General features: G+C 36.1%; 1 protein-coding gene across 5 annotated transcripts in view; it reads left to right on the top strand.

The window, feature by feature from the left end:
* EXOC1 (exocyst complex component 1) overlaps positions 1-19,797 on the top strand; it is a 42,106-nt gene that overhangs the window by 9,319 nt on the left and 12,990 nt on the right. For 2 of the 5 annotated variants that reach the window (XM_035897752.1, XM_035897750.1), the window contains exons 2-11: positions 3,843-3,976; positions 4,810-4,940; positions 6,987-7,146; positions 8,753-8,940; positions 10,291-10,518; positions 10,752-10,884; positions 11,069-11,178; positions 11,762-11,818; positions 15,943-16,092; positions 17,510-17,615. In XM_035897752.1, the coding sequence (XP_035753645.1) occupies positions 3,853-3,976; positions 4,810-4,940; positions 6,987-7,146; positions 8,753-8,940; positions 10,291-10,518; positions 10,752-10,884; positions 11,069-11,178; positions 11,762-11,818; positions 15,943-16,092; positions 17,510-17,615 (1,387 nt within the window). In that variant the 5' untranslated portion in view covers positions 3,843-3,852. Of the gene's footprint in view, positions 1-9; positions 3,095-3,842; positions 3,977-4,809; positions 4,941-6,986; positions 7,147-8,752; positions 8,941-10,290; positions 10,519-10,751; positions 10,885-11,068; positions 11,179-11,761; positions 11,819-15,942; positions 16,093-17,509; positions 17,616-19,797 lie in introns of those variants that run through there. The other 3 variants (XM_009642444.2, XM_009642442.2, XM_035897751.1) reach the window with 2 other exon arrangements.

Raw genomic sequence — 19,797 nt, 5'->3', positions numbered from 1 at the left:
ACGCAGGAATAGCGTGTTTTCCTGTTCGCCCAGCCGGAGAGGCTCAGCAGTGCTCCCGCAGTAGCCTTAGCGAGCTGCTCTGTGGAATCTTTCCCCTGTATTTCCTGGCCAGGCTGTGTCTGTGATGTGATGTCTTTGAAAGGTTTCATTTAGCTGAGGCTTTGTCCGTGACGTTACTGGGGAAAAAAAAAAAAATAATGCAGCGATGTCCAAAGAGATTTATTAGAGACTGGCATAGTCGCAGCTCTCTTGAAGCCTTCTGAGGAAGCAGCTTTATCTCAGCTCCTTGTGCCTAATTCCGTGTTTTGTTGGGACAGCAGGAGTTGTGTGAAGAACTTGGTGAGGTACTTGGGCCTGGCACATCGTAGAGGTTTTGGTGGCTGTGACTAAGGGGGCTGCGTTTGTAACAGGAGTTGGACTATACGTCAGAGCAAGCCTTTGATCTCGGGTTTAATGTGTTCTGCACAACCTGGACAATGGGTGTTAGCAGCGGAATGGGAGAGTTAGCAAGTTGCAGCAGTCTGAGCGTGACTTAGGGCAGAAAGTAAAATCCTAAATCAGGAAGGAAAGGGGATATTTCTAAAATGCAGCAGGTTGTTGGCACTTTGTGTGTTCATCTTGCACTCCTGTTGAAGAGTAACAGGAATGGCAACCCGATGCAATTTGGGAAACCAGAGCTGGACCCAGCATTTGGTGAAAGGGGAGGAAAGCTGTTAGCAGCTACGGGGTATTACCTTGCCATAGGGGTGTCATGTAAACAGCATCTCTTTGAATGCCCCGAGTGCTGCATGCTCGGCCATACTGACTGCAGCCTGACATATTGGCTCTTGATTTCCCAAAGCCCCTGGCAATGCATCTCCCAAGAGAAAAACCCAACCTTAAATTTAACTCCATATACTCTTTTGTTGTCTCAGCCCCAGGCAATGTAGCGTGTGATTTATATTAATCATGTTTTAAAGCACTGTAGACTTTTAAAGCGCAAGTTCAGAGTAATATTGGAGCTTCTGTATTTAAATAAAAGCACTGAAATAGTATGTCTAAGTATTGCTCTTGTTAGTCTGCCTAGAAGCTCTCTGTAGTGTGAGGAACTGTTCCAAATCAGGTGAATATTGCTAATTCCTTAATTTTCTGGAGCTTGGAGGTTTTTTTTTTGTTTTGTTTTGTTGTTTTCTTATTTGACTGGTAAGTTTGAGTATTAGGTGGTACTGTCTAATCCCTGCCTGCCCTGGATTTCTAGAATCTGGTAGGGACTAGACCATTCTTTGCTAGGGAGCCAGGTGATTATACTGAAGTCTAGCTCAGAAGTCTTTTTCAGAATTTTATTACTTCCCCAGGATTTTATTCTTGTTTGGTGCATAGTTAATTTAATGTTGGTCTTATTTTGCCTCTGTAAATCCTTCATCATAAATGAACATGCTGGAAGTACAAAGCTTTCCTCTGAGCATGTTGCATACCTACTTGAAGGCATTGCCAAAGAAAATCTACTCTCAGTGAATGTTTTTAAACAAACTGGTTGTTAACACATCCCACACATGTGAACAGCTTTGTTTTCTTACAGCCCCTTCTTCTCACCTTTTACTTTCTGCCGCTGCTGGCTGCTGTTACAGCAGAGGTGAATCACTTGAAGAGGGAAACCTGTGAACAGATCCCCCTCACACACCTCCCCAATCTCTATCTACCTCCTTTTCTGCCCCTCTACCTCCCCCAAATCCACCTGAAAATTCTGTTCTTAATGAGGACAAAAGCTAGAAAGCAAACTTTTCGGTGGTGTTAGGAAAGTACTTTTGCTGATAATGGCGGATGCACCTCATTCATGAAACCTAATGGTCTGATTTGGTCTGCAACTATGTCATTGACATTAAACTATATCTGCCAGTGTACCTGAAGGTGTAAAGCGCAGTCTGTGATGTCCTTGTACAGTCTCCTGTGTTTGCTGTTACAGTCTATGAGAGTGAATAAGTAATGTCTGTTTACTATCTTTCAGCAGAAGTCTGTCTTCTTTAGTATTTGGTTAGAGTACAGCGTTCAAGGTCAGCACTTGATTCCTGGAAGAAATCTGTTGATTTATTACTAAGCATACTCGCGTACTTTCTTTCTTCTTTTGAAATATCCTGTTACTCCCTTGCTAGATAAGAAACTCCATAATTAAAAAGTGTTCTGTTTCTGAGCTCCAGTCCATGCATCCAAGAAAAGGCGGCAAAGTAGTCAAGCCTAATGGACTTTGTCAAATTGTGTTGTGGCCTTTTCAGATCTAGACGGCCTTTGAAGTTGAACTTTCTACCAGCTACAAAGATGCATCTCTTTATTCCACATCACTGTAACAATTGCCAGACCCTCACTGGAGGATAAAGAGGAAGAACAACAGTCTGTTAAATTTAATAGCATGTGGTAGTGGTCAAGAGCAGTGAAATGGGTCTTTGCAAAACATTAAAACACAAAACAAAAACTCAGTGCTGTATTTCTAGAGGCTCAGAGATTTGTTGCCTTAGGTGTGTATTTGTCCCCATAGATTGTGTCTTCCAGGACCTGTTCAGTAATAAGGAAGCTTTTATAAAAGAGACTTCAATATCCAGAACATAAATCTGTCTTAAGAAAAATTTATTAAATTCTATTACATGGGCTGTCTGTGATGTCTTATGGTTTTAGTAATTAAAAAAAAGTAATGCCTGCTTGCTGGGTAAAGTGAAGTTATAAACATGGTGCCGCTCATATGGTAATAATAAGTTTCTAGTAACTCTCCAGGAATTAGCAATGATTAATTTGACAACAGATAACCACCACAAATGTTCTTTACAGAGGTATCAAACCTGGGAAAACTCTAGTACAGAGTGGGTTTTTTTGTTCAGTTGGTTTGGGGTTTATTTTGCCACTGAATAGAATGTGAGGTATTTATTCTGCTTTAAGAAAGCTGTTTGAGTAGGATGTTGAGAATGCTTTCATTACATGGGATCACATACTAATTTAGAATTTCTCTTACAATACCAAGGGAGGAGGGAGTGAGGAAGCGTGAACCAGAACTCATCCTGAATCAGAATGATTTTTCCCTCTACCAGAAGAGAATTGGGATGTTTATGTGATACGTCAAGGCTTAAAAGTAATAATTTGTTAGACTTGAAATTGTGGATCTGAGCAATGGATCGAATGACTGCTACTGCACACCATATCCAGAATATATTCCAGAAATCTTGTTGCAAAGCAGGGAGCCAGAGATACTTTTTCTCCCTCTAAATGGAACATTATTTCCAATTTGGTTTGCCCAATGTATAACCTTGATTTGGCAAAAGAGTCCTGCAAATTTAATTGAAGGTTTCAGGTATATTTGAAGGATTCTGGAGTTTTAAGTTTCATTTAAGGTCATCACTGTGGTGACTTTAGTTTCACATTCTCCACCCTGTCAAATTTTGTGGGTTTTTTTTTTTTGTTCACGTGTCATCATACAGATTTTTACTGGATCCATGGCATTCATACCCGTTCAAAAATTCTACTACTTAGTGAAGGTGTTTTTTTTTTCTTGGTTCCCATTTCAACTTCTTTTGTTAATGCATCATGTTATACTTTACTACTAAGAAGCTTTTTGTTCTCCATTAAATTAGGCAGAAGGATCATCCTAGTGTTGACAAATTACAGTTGTCTAACCGAAGTAAGATAGTAAGCTTTATCCTGGACTTTTTCTTAAAGTGGGCTGGCCTTCTACCTAGTTCATGCTTGTCTAGATTATGATTCTTTAAGTTAGATGTAAAATTTAATTTCAAAAAGCTGTAGTTGGTGTAAGTAAATGGTTGTTTTTTTTTTCTTTCTATTATATGTGTCTGAATGTATTATGACTTCTTAAAATCTTTCAGCTGAGAGAAAATGACTGCAATCAAGCATGCTTTACAGAGGGATATTTTCACTCCCAATGATGAACGCTTGTTGAGCATTGTGAACGTGTGCAAAGCAGGCAAAAAGAAGAGAAACTGCTTTTTGTGTGCCACAGGTACATAGTAATACTACACAGTATTTCGTGTCTTCACTTTTTTATGCAGTTGCGTTTGTCTTCGCTTCATTTACAGTATTTATTCTTGCCCCGTATAAAACAGGTGCTTTCCTTTGCTAATGGAGAAAATCAGTTGTAGCTTATACTTCTGCTATTGCTTCTACTAAAAAAGAAACAAAACGCTGTACTTTTATTCGCAGATCTCATTGTGATTTGAAATGAAAGAAACAAAATTATTTGTGTGGGACTGGTAGATTTTGAAGCAGGCTTTATATACTGCTTAAAAGGGGATTTAGTAGGCATTTAGGCTGATCGGCCTAAATAAAATGCAATAAAGAGTACCACTTAGTCCAAAGCAGAGGGCTCTGGAAAGACACAGTAATTGAACTGTGATGTTCCTTTGAGTGTATGTGCATTATATTATATCTCTTCAAAATATTAGATGTTTGGGTTGATCTGTCAATAAATTAGCTTGCTAGAATATTTTTTGACTGAGGAATCTCAGAAAATGTTTTTAGTCTGACTGTAATCTCCAATTACCTATGTGCTTTGTCAGTTATGTGGCTGTGGTCTGAGGTCTGCTATATCAAATAAATACCTGTAATTTGGATTAATTACTTCACAAGCTGTATAGCGTCATATATCTGGTTGACTGAGGCTTAAACTGAGCTGTGGATATTGCGGATGAAAATGTTTCAAAGGATGTCTTGTCATCAAATAAATATTATGAAATCTGCCCCACAGATAATTCATTTCAGAAGTTGAAATAGAGCAGAAACAGATCTTAAAGTAATTTGTGCATTTTGAAATTACTCTTTTACTTCTTTTAACAGTGACAACGGAACGACCAGTGCAAGTAAATGTGGTAAAAGTGAAAAAATCTGACAAGGGAGATTTCTACAAAAGGCAGACTGCATGGGCTCTTCGAGATCTCGCTGTTGTTGATGCCAAAGATGCTGTTAAAGTATGTGTAACTTTTTTCTGTTTAGTTCTCCGCTCAGAACATCCTTTTATAAAGTTCATAGTTAGAGTTAACTTCCTTGATACTAGTTGCTCTAAAGCTTAGATTGATAGCACATTAATTAGGACTTAGGATGATACATTCCTGTGCTGCTTATGCCTGCATTTTCTTCCAGCCTTTCCAAGAATATAATCCTGGTAAATTGAGTTAAGAGCAGTCTTGAATGTGCTTGAGTAGCAATATTCTGAGTATCTGCCCTGTTTATTGTAGTGATCTCTCAGTGACTGTAGAAGCTTGTGCTAAGGACCAGTACTTTTTTTTGTTTCAAGTCGTATGTGAATTTTTACTCCAAGCTTAGTTTCCCCTTAAAAAAAATTACTACCATCTTACTAATACATTGAGCTAGATGTAATGATTTTTGCTAGGACACTTAAAGCATTCTTAATGAGCAGTACGTAAGCTTGAAGGTGAGCTGTTGTGTCTGTTCTCCAGATCATGACATTGGCCATTTGTTGGCAAGTGAACAGTGCTGAGTTAGTGTTCTTTTCCATTGAACAACAAGAGCAACCTGGTTTTGACAATTTAAATCAGTCTTTGGTCATAAACTAAGATGTGCAGACAGGCAGAAGTGAAAATTCTTCATCTCATGATGTCTGGTTTTATGTTCTGTTAACTGGTGATTTGGAAGAATAGTGCAGAAAACTGTGAAGTTGAAAATAGTTTGATTTTCCCCTCCCCAAGTGTAGGTTAAATATGTTTTGTTATTTCGGTTATCCACATACTTGTTGGCTAGATTTTAGATTTTCCTTGCTGTCCCTAAATACTGTGTTGGAGAATTGCTTCTTTCAATTTAAGGTTCCATTTCAAATTTTATCATCTTTCAGGTCTTTTTCTTGCAAAACAGAATTTGGTTAACTGTTTTCAGAAGTGTGCGGTGAGGTACATACCACTCTTAATGAGTGATTTTGAAATTTTCTTTCAAAACACAAACATTGAATGCCAAACTCTCTCATATTAAAAAACATCAAAATTAAAGTTGATAAGTGTGTCATGCTTTGGCTTCCAAATGTGATTCTATGCAGGTCTTTTGACGCAGGCCTTTCCTGCACTAGTTGTCAGACAACTCAAATTTTATATAATGATACTTCTTGTTTATCAGTATAAGCTACAGAAAACAACAGAACTGCTTTTACCGTGATGTACAGGAAATACCATTTCCCATTGTGCGTGGTTTCATATGCAGCCTGCTTCCACAGATAGTAGTGACAATATAAGTAATAAGTAGTAGCAATAGCAGTTTTTACAAACTATGTGTATAAGTAAGAATTTAACATGTATGTGAGGCAATAATGTTTTTCATCAGAAGGAGGCTGGAACTTGTAAAATGCTTGGAATATGGTCTTTAAAACAGAATATTACCAGTTACAGTCTATACTGAGTTCATAAGTGGCTGTGGAAAGGAAGGTACTTTAATCATATATTATCAAAGCAATGTTCTCATGAGGCAATAAATCTAGCTGAAAATACTTCTATAGTAGTTTTTTAATGTTAAGATACCAAATGGTCTTTTCTATCCTGTTTAGTGCTATCAAATACTATCATATCTATAAAAATATATAAAGTGCTCATACTTTTTTTGCGCTTGCCTATTCCCCAAAGTCTCCCTGAATTGAGTTGTATATATTGTCAGTAATTCCAGCTACTATTTTTAGTTTCAGGAGGCTAACATAAGGCATTAGTCGTTCTGAGGACAGTGTTTCAGGGCAGACAGCACTGTCAAATGTTCTTGAAACTCTTAGAGATCTCTGTATTATGTGTTATTGTTGCCTTATCTGACTTGACAAATTGCTGTCTTCATAGCGTGGGTTCTGTTTTTTCACTTTCAATGTTTTAGCACCTTCATTAAGGTGCAAGAGTTGGTTTATCAGCTTAAGATTAGCATCTGTGTAATTTAATTTTTATCCTGTCATCTCAATAAGTAAATGAGTGAACAATCTGTGCTGCTCTAAGAATCGTTTGAGTGTTGAACCTGTAAAATATCTTTTGCAGGAGAATCCCGAATTTGACTTGCATTTTGACAAAGTGTACAAATGGGTTGCAAGCAGCACAGTGGAAAAGAACACCTTCATTTCATGCATCTGGAAACTCAATCAAAGATATCTCAGAAAGAAAATTGACTTTACTAATGTTAGTTCACAGCTTTTAGAAGGTAACTTTCTACAACTGTATGTTAAGTATAAAGTTTAATAATTATTCATGTAAAACAGATACACTAAAAAAAAACCCTACTCCTGATACTTTTTTTTATTAAATTTTATTCCGTTGTGTTTTGTAACTCTTCAGATAAACGAGGTGACTAGATAACAGATTTTCTGTTAGAAAATAGAACTGAGAGAAAATACTTTATTAACGAAGTTCTAAATTTTTATAACCTTATTGTATTTCTAAGACATTCTGTCTCTTGAACAAAATAACGTCTACCTGCAAGATCTGGTAGGTCTAAATATTTAACAAATCTGCTTTTGTTGGGGTTTTCACTTCCCCTGAATTAGAAAAATGCTTTAAAAAGTGACACTTCAGTAGTATGCGAAAGGTTATGTGAGGTCTTACATGAGGTTTCTAGTTTATAAACTGTGAAGCACATGTTAAATTCTGCTAGACCTTATTAAAGTTTGTGACTGATTTTACAGTCCTATTATCTTTCAATAATTAAAAATTTTTAATAGAGCTTAGTGAGTAAGCATATCTCATGCTAGGTCTGTCAGATGTGGTTAAACTGTTGATAGTGAACGCTACACTGGCTTGTGCGGAAGAACTTTAATTAGAAATGTAAAACAGGAAGGACAGCATTTCTGTATCTTGGTGTTGACTGAAATCTTTTTTTAACCAATCTCTAACTTTTCAAGGTTGTGCAATATGAAAGCATTCAAACTTACTGGCACTTAAAAATATACACACTGTTCATGCTTTGTCTAGCTAACATTCTCTGCTTCCTTTCCTCTGCTTTTCCATACCTTTTAATTCTTCAGAACTGCCTAAAGTTGCAGAAGGTGCGTAACACCTTTTTCCTTTATTCTTCTTTGTAAGCCATTTTTCTTAAATAAAACGCTTTTTCTTTTTAAATGGTGCTTTGGATAGCTTATCAAATTGCTAGAGATAAGAGATGTTTCAAATGTCCTAAACACTTTCTGGCTGGACTGTGTTAATGTTCTGTAAATAGTTTGTCATCCTTTGAATGGCTTGTTGAATTAAGTAAGCACTGCCATGAGAAATCATAGTTCATGAAAACATTGTTAATATCATTTTCACTTACCTCAGTACTGGTTTTCCTGCTGTGAAACTTAATCTTGAGCATCAAGGTGTTTTTTATTTATTCAGTGATAGATTTCTTAATCAACTTTAGTACATTTCCCTTCTGCTCTGTCTACCAAGAGAGGATCTAACTTTACTCATCTTCTGCTAACAAGCCTGGTGTAATACTGTAATACATTATGGTGTTGATTACCAGCATGAGAGGTGCATAAACTGGGACAGTATGTCCCTTTGTACATGCAATAAAGGAAGGTGGCTGTTTGTATATTGCTTATGTTGCATAATTTGGAAAACATCACTGTTGGGAACCAGTTCTGGAAATCTTAATGAAGCACATGGAAGACTGAGACTTGAAAAAAGTGTACGCAGGTATAAGGTGCTTGTTATGAAAGTTCTTTAATGGATTAATTTACTTAAAGATAGTTGAACATACTTAAATACTCTTAAAATGCTTGTGACTTTCTGCACTTGATAATGTGTTTTATTTCCCCTCTCTACGTAAGAATCCGTTCCAAGTGGAGAGAATCAAAGTGTGGCAGGAGGTGATGAAGAGGCTGTGGATGAATACCAGGAGTTAAATGCAAGAGAGGAACAGGATATTGAAATAATGATGGAAGGGTGTGAATATGCTATTTCTAATGCTGAAGCCTTTGCAGAGAAGTTGTCGAGAGAGCTACAAGTGCTAGATGGGGTAAACGTTTCTTCTAATGTACAGCATGTTAGCATGTTGAACTGTTTTCACTGATACTGACTACGTAGTGTTCTTTGAAAAGGTAGCTAACATGTTCTGCTGCATATTTAAATGTAAATATATACCTGCTTGTAAGCAGAGCTACATCCTGTCTATTATCAGATTTTGAAGTCTTCAGCTTTGCTCTTTACCTTTCAGACCTTCTGGGGTGAGTTGCAGGCTTTCAAATGAGTTGAGAAGAAAAAAGGGAGGCATTCTGTGTATATCTACCTTGAAGGCAGGGCTGCAGGGAGAGAGGGAGAATAGATGTTCATGTCCACGGGTGTGAACTCTGATGCCTAAAATACTACTCTCAGTGTAATTAGGAAACTGGCTTAGTCTAATAGCATTGTGGTATTTGGCTGTCTGTGGCAGTACCATATTGTTTGCTATTTTGCTTTTTAAACAATCCAACATTCTGAAGGTCACTTGGAAAACTTAAGGAGATGCAGGAGATACAGTCTTGAGGGTACAACTCCTCAAACTGTCAAGTTGTATTTTTCCCTTATATTTTTAAAATCATAGAATCATAGAATCATAGAATGTTTAGGGTTGGAAGGGACCACTAGTGGTCATCTAGTCCAACCCCCCTGCAGTGAGCAGGGACACTGCTATCTAGATCAGATTGCTCAGAGCCCCATCCAACCTGGCCTTGAATGTTTCCAGGGATGGGGCCTCCACTACCTCTCTGGGCAACCTGTTCCAGTGTTTTACCACTCTCACTGTAAAAAATTTCCTCCTTACCTCTAGCCTGAACCTACCCTGTTCTAGTTTAAAACCATTTCCCCTTGTCCTAACACAGCTGGCCCTATGAAAAAGACGTTCCCCATCTTTCCTATAGGCCCCCTTTAGGTACTGGAAGGCCGCAATCAGGTCTCCCCGTAGCCTCCTTTTCTCCAGACTGAACAAGCCCAACTCTCTCAGCCTGTCCTCATAGGAGAGGTGCTGTTATCATAGGGATAGCTGATGTTGCAACAGAAAATGTGACCTTATCATCTAAGCTGTTTTTCTGGAACTAAAAATGTTCCACTATAGTAGGGATTACCGTTTGGTTCAATACTTCAGTTCTAAGAACTTGAGCAAAGTCTGGGTTTTCTATCTTCATGAAATAAAGAAGTGTCATAGACTGAGGGACTGCTGCATTCAGTAACGCTTTAAATGAGAAGTATAACAAGTTTATATTTTGTTGCTTTCATCTAGATTTTTAGAATGTGTTTATTTGACAGTATAATAGAGGCAGAAGGAGATATCAGAATGCTTTTGAAATATAAAAATGCCTCTTAAAATGTTGTGGCTTAATTTTCTGTACAGGCAAATATCCAGTCAATTATGGCCTCAGAGAAACAGGTGAATATCTTGATGAAGTTGCTGGATGAAGCTCTAAAGGAAGTTGACCAAATTGAGCTAAAACTGAGCAGTTATGAAGAAATGCTTCAGAGTGTAAAAGAGCAAATGGATCAAATTTCAGAAAGCAACCACCTAATCCATCTCAGCAACACAAATAATGTGAAACTACTGTCAGAGATAGAGTTTTTAGTGGTAAGCATTTTTATTGTGTTTCCTGTGGTTGTTCAGGTATAGAATTCTGTTAGGTTGCTTCCCTCTTTAGCAACCATATATGAGATACATTTAAAATAATGAGTTTGTTTTTCTGTTTTATTACTGCACTAACTTCAGTAAGTTTTTATAATGGTGTTTGTCATTTTTGGTGCACCAGTATAGCAAGCTACCCTGCTTCTGGTTTATGGACAGTACTATCCATTATTTTGTAGAATCACATGGATTTGGCTAAAGGTCATATAAAGGCCCTTCAGGAGGGAGATCTGACATCTTCTCGAGGCATTGAGGCCTGCACTAATGCAGCAGATGCCCTTCTGCAGTGTATGAATGTAGCTCTTCGTCCAGGTAATGTTTCTGTTTAGACTACAATCTAACATACAGAATTTATTATTTATTGTATGTCCTTTTCCAAATAGTCTCAGATTTTGTTTGTGTAGACTGAAGGAATAGTGACCTCTGGTCCTTTTGGTTCCCATGTACAATATATTATTATATATTTTGTACTCTGTGAAGTTCTTTTTGGTTTTAGGACATGATATGCTTCATGCAGTGAAACAGCAACAGCAGCGGTTTAGTGACTTGCGTGAGCAATTTGCACGGAGACTTGCCAGTCATTTGAACAGCGTATTTGTTCAGCAGGTATTTATTTCTTACTATTTTATATGAATTTTTCAGTCACAAACTTTTCCTGAGAAGAAAAACAATCCACCTAAAATTGAGCGTGTTCTGTGATGTGATCAGTAAATGAATGGACTGCTAGAGACACTTCAGGCAGAGATATTACTAAGCATACCAAACTACTGTTGCCTACAGAAGTCGCTTACACTTTTAAAAAACCAAAATAAACCAAACAAAAAAACCCAATAAAAAACCCACACAAAACCAAACCACCACACTCTGTTTAGTGCATTTGCTATCTGAATTAAATACATTGTGTGATATATGAGGATTTCCTTTAACTGTAAGGCTTGATTAATTGAGGAGAAAAAGCATTGACTTTTTTGTTTAAGGGTGTCAGAGGCTGAGAATGTTGGGAGTTCCTGCTGTCTGAACTTCAAGGGCCATAAAGAAAAAAACCCCAACCATATAAAGGTGTTACTTTGTTTTTAAGCCTTAACTTGAAATATTCGGAAATCTCTGTCCCAAGACTTGTTTCCTAAAGGCTGGATGCCTTTTTTAGCATCAGTTTTTTAATTTCTGTATTTTTTTTATCTCCAACTAGTTTACTCAGACCCTCCTTCAACTCTGTAACAGGTCCTACTATCTTTCAGTTCCAGCAGTGAGTACATCAGGTTTGATACAAGCTTTTTGGACTAATTTTTTTGAGCTTGACTTACCTAACTAGCAGCTGCATATTTGTCTTTACAAAAAGAAATTTATCCTTACTGATTGCAGAGCATTGGACTTATGCCCCTTCTCGCTCCATTATTTTTATCAGTCCTCAAGCTTTGTTTATCTGTTTATGAGATAACATTTCTCTCCTCTGATCTCCAGAAATTGCTAAGAGACAGATTGAGATGTATGGAGGAAGAATATTTTCAGGAAATTGTAATAGATTTACAACTGTATAGATACTGCAATTGTGTATACTTGTAATATTTGTAAATAAAAATTAATTCTGTTTATACATTTTAGTGCAATCAAAGTTTTAGAAGTTTTTTTTTTTTGGACTGTGTGCAGCAAATGGAATAGAGTTATGCTGGATAATTGTATAGAAAATTGCATTTGAGAGTACAAGCCTGGCTTTTTATGGCAAAGATAAGTGCTTCCTATATTTTTCTTCATTTTGCAGAAGAATTCCAGTTCTATAGCGTGTTAAATTTTTTGCCTTTAGTTTCTTTTCTGTGTCTCCTGTCACTTTTCATATTTTGAAAAACTGAGCACAGACTATGTGTCCAGGCCTCTAAATGAACAAGCTATGTAAGTCCCGTGTAAATACATTCACGAAGTTAAATATTGGACTCGTGTATGAAAGTGGCTGTTAAATAGAATGCCCTTTCTGATCATCTGTTCTGGGGATTTTATTTTTGGAAATGGTAAGAGATTATTATTACTATGCAATACTATGTGTATTAGATGAAATACTTCTAAAGAGACTTCTCAGTGCTATTGAGAATGCTATTACCAATTTACAATTTATTTTAATTTTTTTTTTAGCCTCTGGTACTAATAGCGGCCTCACGTTGTCTTTCATATAAACTTGCCCTCTCAAAAGTTTTGGCCTGCTGTTAGCTGTGGGGTACTAATCAGCAGATAAAATATATGACCTCATTGTAAGGTTAAGCGCAAAGAGTTCATTAACTGCAGGAGATGAGCCTCTGCAAAACCTTTTTTCTTTTTGCAAAAGAAAAAAAAAGTTTGTGTACTTCATTTGGAGGTGCGGATTCAAGTGTTAGAGGTATAACAGATTTCTGTGTTATTTTACTAAAATGACCTTGGTTTGTTAGTCAGGTGAATAAAATAGCAATTTCTCAGTCTCATGTTTTTGAAAAGTCTAACTGGAATCCTTTGTTACCTTTAACATCTGAAGAGTTGCATTATTTGTTTAGAATTTTTTTCAAAAATAAAGCACTTAAGAAAAAAAAGAAGGCAGACAAAGATTTCTAAATTAATATGGCAAATGAAAACACAGTGATGTCTAGGCACCTGCAAGAGACATTCTGCTTTGGAACTTATTAGATGGGAAAACCCAAGTTGCATTGAAATTTCTGCCTAAGTGTATTATCTTAGAAGTATGAAATTGTTCTTTTTTTTAAAAAGCAAACAAACCCAATCCTGTGATTCAAACTACTGTTGTGAGACATTAAGGTGCTTCATCTCCTTTACATATAAATGAGAATAAATCTTAAAAGTTTTAAGCAAAATGCAACTTTGGATTGCTGTTCACTGCAGTGTTAAAAAATGTTTCCAGTAACTGTTACTAACAGTTAATGTAGTTGTCTTTGTTGTGTCCTAATAATATTTGATTAACGGTACTGTGTGTCTATAACTTTTTGAAGATTTTTTTTTTTTTTTTTTAACAACCAGGTTCAGCATTCAATTAAAAGGCAACCTGGCTTTCTGCCTTTGAAATATGAAGTAGTTTGAAGCTTTGAAACTATGAAATGGTTGAATAACAAACTTGCAGTATCATTTAGTAACAGTTAGTATAAATGTATTTCTAATGAGAGGAAACCTGTTAATTAGATGAAGAAGGTACACCTAGAAGCTCCGTAATTTTTTGGAGCAGACTTGAACAGGACATAATTTAGGACAACCAGAATGATTTGTCCTGTGGAAATGTTGGCTTGGAGAGAGAAATTTATCTTAGGAGGGGATTTGTCATCTAGCTTTATGAAGAACGCAACTACTAAGAAAAAAAAAAGTTGTATGTAATAAAGGGACATGAATAAAATTGTTGGATGGAAGAAACAATAAAAATTTGGATAGCTGAGTAAATATTTCGTAGCAGTAATGTGAACTAGCTTTGGACTGACTTAGTTCAAGAAAGCGGTGAAAGCTACCAGGTAAATTATCTTGAACTGTAACGAACTTGAACATTAAAAAGCATAAGCATGCTGCAGGAATGTTGCCCACCAGGGGATAGGCGAGAGAACGATAAATGGTTTTCTATATCTAGTTTTTATAGAAGTGTACCAAAGATCTGTTGAAAATACTTGCTATGTGCATGCCCAGGAGTACACACAGTGTCAAGTATGACCTCAGTAATCACATCAGCAGCTGTGTGGATTCCAATTCCAAATTATATGTTGCAATAATTACACTTTATGAACTTAGGTTTTAGTTGGAGTCAGACTACAAGATTGTTTTTAGAAGGGAGATTAACAATGTGACCCTTCCCCATTGTCTGTGAGAATAAATGAATTAAGTTGTCTAGGACTTGTTTCTTTAGGTCCACTTGTGTCTCAGCTTATGTAGTTAAGAGAATGGAACTTAAGGTGTGTGTTCATGTTGGATACAAAAAAGTAGTCCAGCTTTATTCAGAAGCTGGCATGGTTGCATTGCATTACTTAGTAAAAGTTAATCTTTTACAAATGATATCAAGACTCATATCTTCATTTTTTTAAAACAAAAATCTGTGAACATATTGTGAAAGCTTTTCGGGACTTTTTTTTTTGTTTTTTTTTAATCCTAAGACTTGAGCTGATTAGTACCCAATAAGAGATAGAGAAGGGTGAGCCAAAGTTGCTTTAGTTTTGACTCTGTGATTCAATCTGGCTTCTGTTCCAACTGAAAGACATGCAAAGGCAGTATTTAAGCTCTATAGCTTGTGTCCTGCCAACTTGTCATATCCAGGATGGAACTGTCCAGGAATGCTTCCTCTGTCAGGGACTGACACTGACTGACCTGCATAAACCATCTGCATATTATGCTACAGGAACTAGAGGCCAATTAGGACAATCTTTTTGTGCTGCCATAGCACAAACTATACTGAAGATCAAGTTCTGTTGCTGTATTTATTGCAAGCCTAGTAAAAAGGACTTTACAGAAAATACTAAAGCCATTTTGAAATTAAGTTCCATCCTCCCCTGTGTTAACCCAGGGATAATGGTTGTGTGTTCTGCCACATGGCTGAACTGTGATGTTACCTTGCTTGTTCAAGGTAACCTTGTGAATTCAAGCAAGTGGAAGCTTAAAGCTAAATCCCATTTGTTCAAGCGATATGTGATCTTCACTTAAAAGATAGTGGGGCACGAAGTTAGCTTGCTGTTAAATGGATTGGTTTATGCTGCATGTCATAAACTGTTAAACTTTAGTAAATGTTTACCGAAAGGTGTGGGTGTGTGTGTCTGCATTTGTGTGGAGGGAGAGAAAATGTGTGCGAACTGATGTTTTTAAGTCTTGACCAAGGCTTGGCCAAAGTGGACTAAAGTGGCTTGAATTGGAGCAGATTTTCAGAGGCAGAGCATAAAGTTCATCATTAACATCTAGGCCATTGGCTGGGGACTTGAAACATCTTACAGTATGTGGGAACAACATCTTTAAAAAGAAGCAGCTATGGATTATTTTTTTGTTGTTGTTTAGAGAAATAATGTAATAACCTCTTAGGCTTTTTCAGAAACAGTTGAACACTTGTCATTAAATCTTCACTCAGGTGTACCTTGCATTGCCTTGCAAAAAATGCCAAATTGACTCACCCTGAAGGCAAAGTGGTAAACAGCAAGAGCCTTAAAATGAACAAGCTTACTAAGATGCATTACCTGCCACAACTATAATACAGCTGTGTCCTTATTATGTTAGGTGTCTTTTCAATATGTGTGTCTAGGCTTTGTTTCTGTGAGGTACATTGATGCTTTTCTGTTTGTCTGAATGGGACGCTGTCTTCATTTTAAGTTTTTCAGGAAACTTCTAGTACATCTATATAGTGCTTCCAGGTTTACTTTAATACTTTCTCTTATCAAGGGTCACGATCAGAGTTCTACTCTCGCCCAGCACTCAGTTGAATTGACATTACCCAATCACCATCCATTTCACAGAGATTTGCTTCGATATGCTAAACTGATGGAGTGGCTCAAGAACACAGATTATGGAAAATATGAAGGGCTAACAAAGGTATGTGAAGTGCTCAAATGATGCTAGAGAATGTACATAACGTACTATTTTTGAGAGTCAAAAGAATTGCCTGTGTGTACATGCATGCCCTTTTTATATTCCTTTATATTAAATTTAATTCATTGCTCCACTTTTCTTATTCCTGTTTGGAATAGGAAACTTCATTTTTTTTTATATTTTTAATCTCCTGTATTTTTTTTCCTCCAAGATTCTATGTCTCTATGTTCTAAAGTATCATAAGATACTAATATTTATGTAAAACATATTAAGCTATTTTCATGTTGATGTGCTTATTGCGTATGTGACATCTTTATTTCAACAGAGCTTCATTTCACTTGGGAATATAAAAAAAATTAAGTGGTCTTTTGTAAAGTAGATTAAATTTTGGCTTTGTATATATGTACTTCTTAACTACTTTGTCTAAAACTGACATGGAGTGAAAAAGAATTACTGTAGAAGTATAGAAAATGTTTAGATAGAAGTCAAAGGAAAGTTAGCCCTTACAGAACAAGTCCTCTTATATTAAAGTGCTGTCGCTAAGCACAGTTTTTAAAACTCAACCATGGAAGACTTAAATTTGACTCTTAAAAGGGCTTTGAAATAGTTGTTCGTTTGCCTTCAGTGTAAGGCAAATGGTCAATGAATGTTTGACACCTTTGTGATCTAATAAAAAGAGACTTATTTATGTATTACGTGTGCTATGTAATAAAATTTTGTAGAACATAAGAAAAAAATTCTTGGGTCATCTTTGTTGATAAATAAATCGTTGTTGTAACCTTTGTACTAAAAATCTAAACAAACCAGATAATCTTCAAACTTATTTCAGTTGTTGTGCCTCTTGTCTTTTTGAAATTTGAGCTTATTTTTGGCAGTGTTGCAAACAAATTATTTTGGGATTGATTGACTCTTATAGTAAGTAGGCACACATAGTTTGTACCTCCCAAAGTTTTGTGTTTTCCTTGTGACAATAATAATAATAAAGGTGGTCATGTAATCATGAAGATGTGTAGGAATGGCATCCTGTTTGCTTTTTTTGGGGAATAGTAAGAGTCTAGTAAAAGAGACTACAGAGAATGGTGCTGAATTTTTTCCATTCTGCCCATGAATTCAATTCTATGATGCTCTACCACTAGTAATCCTATTTGTATGTACCACACTGCATATCCTTCCTTATGGAGAAGTAGCAATTTCTGATGCTCAATGAACTCACTAGGAAAATTAATATAATCTACTTAAATATCATGAATGTATTTTTGTGCATGCTACATAAAAATATATACGCATACACATGTATAGTCCAAATTAGTTTGTTATTTAGTAGAACTTACGTGCTTTCTGGTTTTTAAGATCTATTTAACTGTAACAAACCAAAGTCAACGTGTATACCTGTTAACTAACTTTACATTTTTCTTTTAAGAATTATATGGATTATTTATCACGACTATATGAAAGGGAAATAAAAGATTTCTTTGAAGTTGCCAAGATCAAGATGACAGGCACAACCAGAGAAGGAAAAAAGTTTGGTAAGCTTCCAGGAGGCGAATATCTTGCTTTGAATCTTACTATTTGCTTATAAAACACTCATTACAGCAGTTAGAGCCAATTTTATAATGGTGTAGAATTGCTTACTTTTAGTAAGGTGGAAGAAGTTGGATGAAAAACATGATTGGTAAAACTTCTGACTTCCACAAGGCTGAAGTAGCACAACTGAAATCTTACGAAAAAGGTCAAGGAGAAGGATAAAAAATGGTATTTCTCAGATTTTCAAATCTACACTCAGTTTTTATCAAACTACCAACCATATTTTATTAGTTGAACTGTTCCACTTTTTATCGCTGGAAAAAATTTGGAAAATCAACTCTTATATGTAAAAAAAGCTTGGGCAGCACATGTGTGTGTTCCTTCTGCTATTACTTCTGCTTTTAATAAGTTTTGGGTGGATTTTGGAAAAGGTAGATTTAACGCTAATTCTGTCTAAGGAAACTGTTGTATTTCATTGTGTTTTCAGAGGGATTTACCTGTGTAGTCCGAGACTAGAAATCATACTTTGTTAACATGTAGGCCTTTCTGTTTAAGGGAGAATGTATTCCTGCTAGGATTAAATATTAAATGGCCTACTATTGTATCTGAGTAAAGAAGTGAAGTTTTTTAAAAAAATAACCTGAATACTTAGAAAGCAACAGTGATAAAGGTGTATTTATATGTTGGCTATCCTGTATTTTAAAGTGCACCATTTCAAAACTAGTTTAAAATATTTGTATTTGCCACAGTCCACCAGTTTCCAAATCCTAAATTCAGAAATGATGTGCAGCTTTAATTAGTAAGTTCTGTCAAGACTATTTTGGATCCTGAACTTATGCTTTGAATTTTGACAGTAGAGAACAGAAAAAAGCAATGAAAGGAAGAAAGCAGGAGAGTGGTGAGGCTTGACTGAGGGAGGGGGAAGGTGGAAAGATAAGTCTTGGCAAGCTGTTGTACATGAAGAGCAAGTGGTGCCATAATATGTTGTTGTCAGAACAGTTAAATTCATAAATCTTGCAAAGCTATCTTATTGCAAAAACATAATGCTTTATCCTAATATAAATTGATTTCTAAAACACTTTAATCACTTTATCCTGGCACTTCTTTTGTGAATCGTATTTGTGAGGAGACAGTTTTTGTAGCAACTTCCTAATTTCTGCAAATGTTATGGAGTGACCAGACACTTTGGAGAAAGAGGTCCTTCAATTCACCAGCATGAGAGCTGCACCTTGAGAAGGCTTCTGTTGTGTATTGTGTACATTTCAAGCGTGTTTGAACTTTGCACAGAATAGTCAAGGAGGAGAGTAGCAAAGTTGTTTGATTTTTTTTTTTTAACCAGTTCTCTGGGTTTGATTTCTTTTGTAATACTACATTTTCACAATCATGCAAAGAGTGTGTGTGTTTGAGTCTTGCTGGTGACTGACTGACATGCAAAACTTGACCAAAGTGCCCAGTCCTCTGAAAATTGGTAGGAACCAGTCACAAAGTCAAAACTGGGAGCTGCATACAGTAAGGACTCTCCTGGAATTATTAACGTTATGAATGGCAATTAGCCATTAAGTAATGGTTATCAATGGCCACATATTTGAGGTCACAAGCAAATTTGACAATGAATTGATATTTCTCAAATTACTTCAGTCCTCTGTATTAATTTTACAAAGAAGAAAAGCAAATTATGTATGTTTAAAAAGCTGTTCCTTATATACATATGATTTCATTTCGCCATTGAAATATCGAGTTATGTATTTATTTTGTAACAGCTTATAATGGTGTGTAATTTCAAAAGCTTCTGTGTTGAAGGTAGTGATTGTACTATTACTAGTTGCACATAAATTAAAAATACATCACTTCTTAACAGTAAGCTTATTTAAGGAATAGTGTAGGTGCATAATGTTCCAGTTGTACTCGGACACTAAAGATGATCTGTTTCCAAGCTGTGTTGGTGTGTGTTCTTGCCTCTTTTTGTGCTTTGGGAGTAGCACTGCTATTTGAATGCCTCAAACGCAGAGGGGATGCTGGAAGAATTCTGGCATTCTGTGCTAGTGCAAGGTTCTTTGTCTGCATTTTTATGGCAAAAAAAAAATCTGGGTTGTGAGCATTCACACATGTCTCTAGTCTTTTTTTTTTTTTTTTTTCTTTATTTTTTTTGATTAAGCCAAGACTTTGAAACTTAAATACCATAAA

This window comes from Egretta garzetta, unplaced genomic scaffold, assembly GCF_000687185.1.
Source record: "Egretta garzetta isolate BGI_Z169 unplaced genomic scaffold, ASM68718v1 scaffold46, whole genome shotgun sequence".
Taxonomy (NCBI): domain Eukaryota; kingdom Metazoa; phylum Chordata; class Aves; order Pelecaniformes; family Ardeidae; genus Egretta; species Egretta garzetta.
This window is presented reverse-complemented; position numbering and strand designations above follow the sequence as displayed.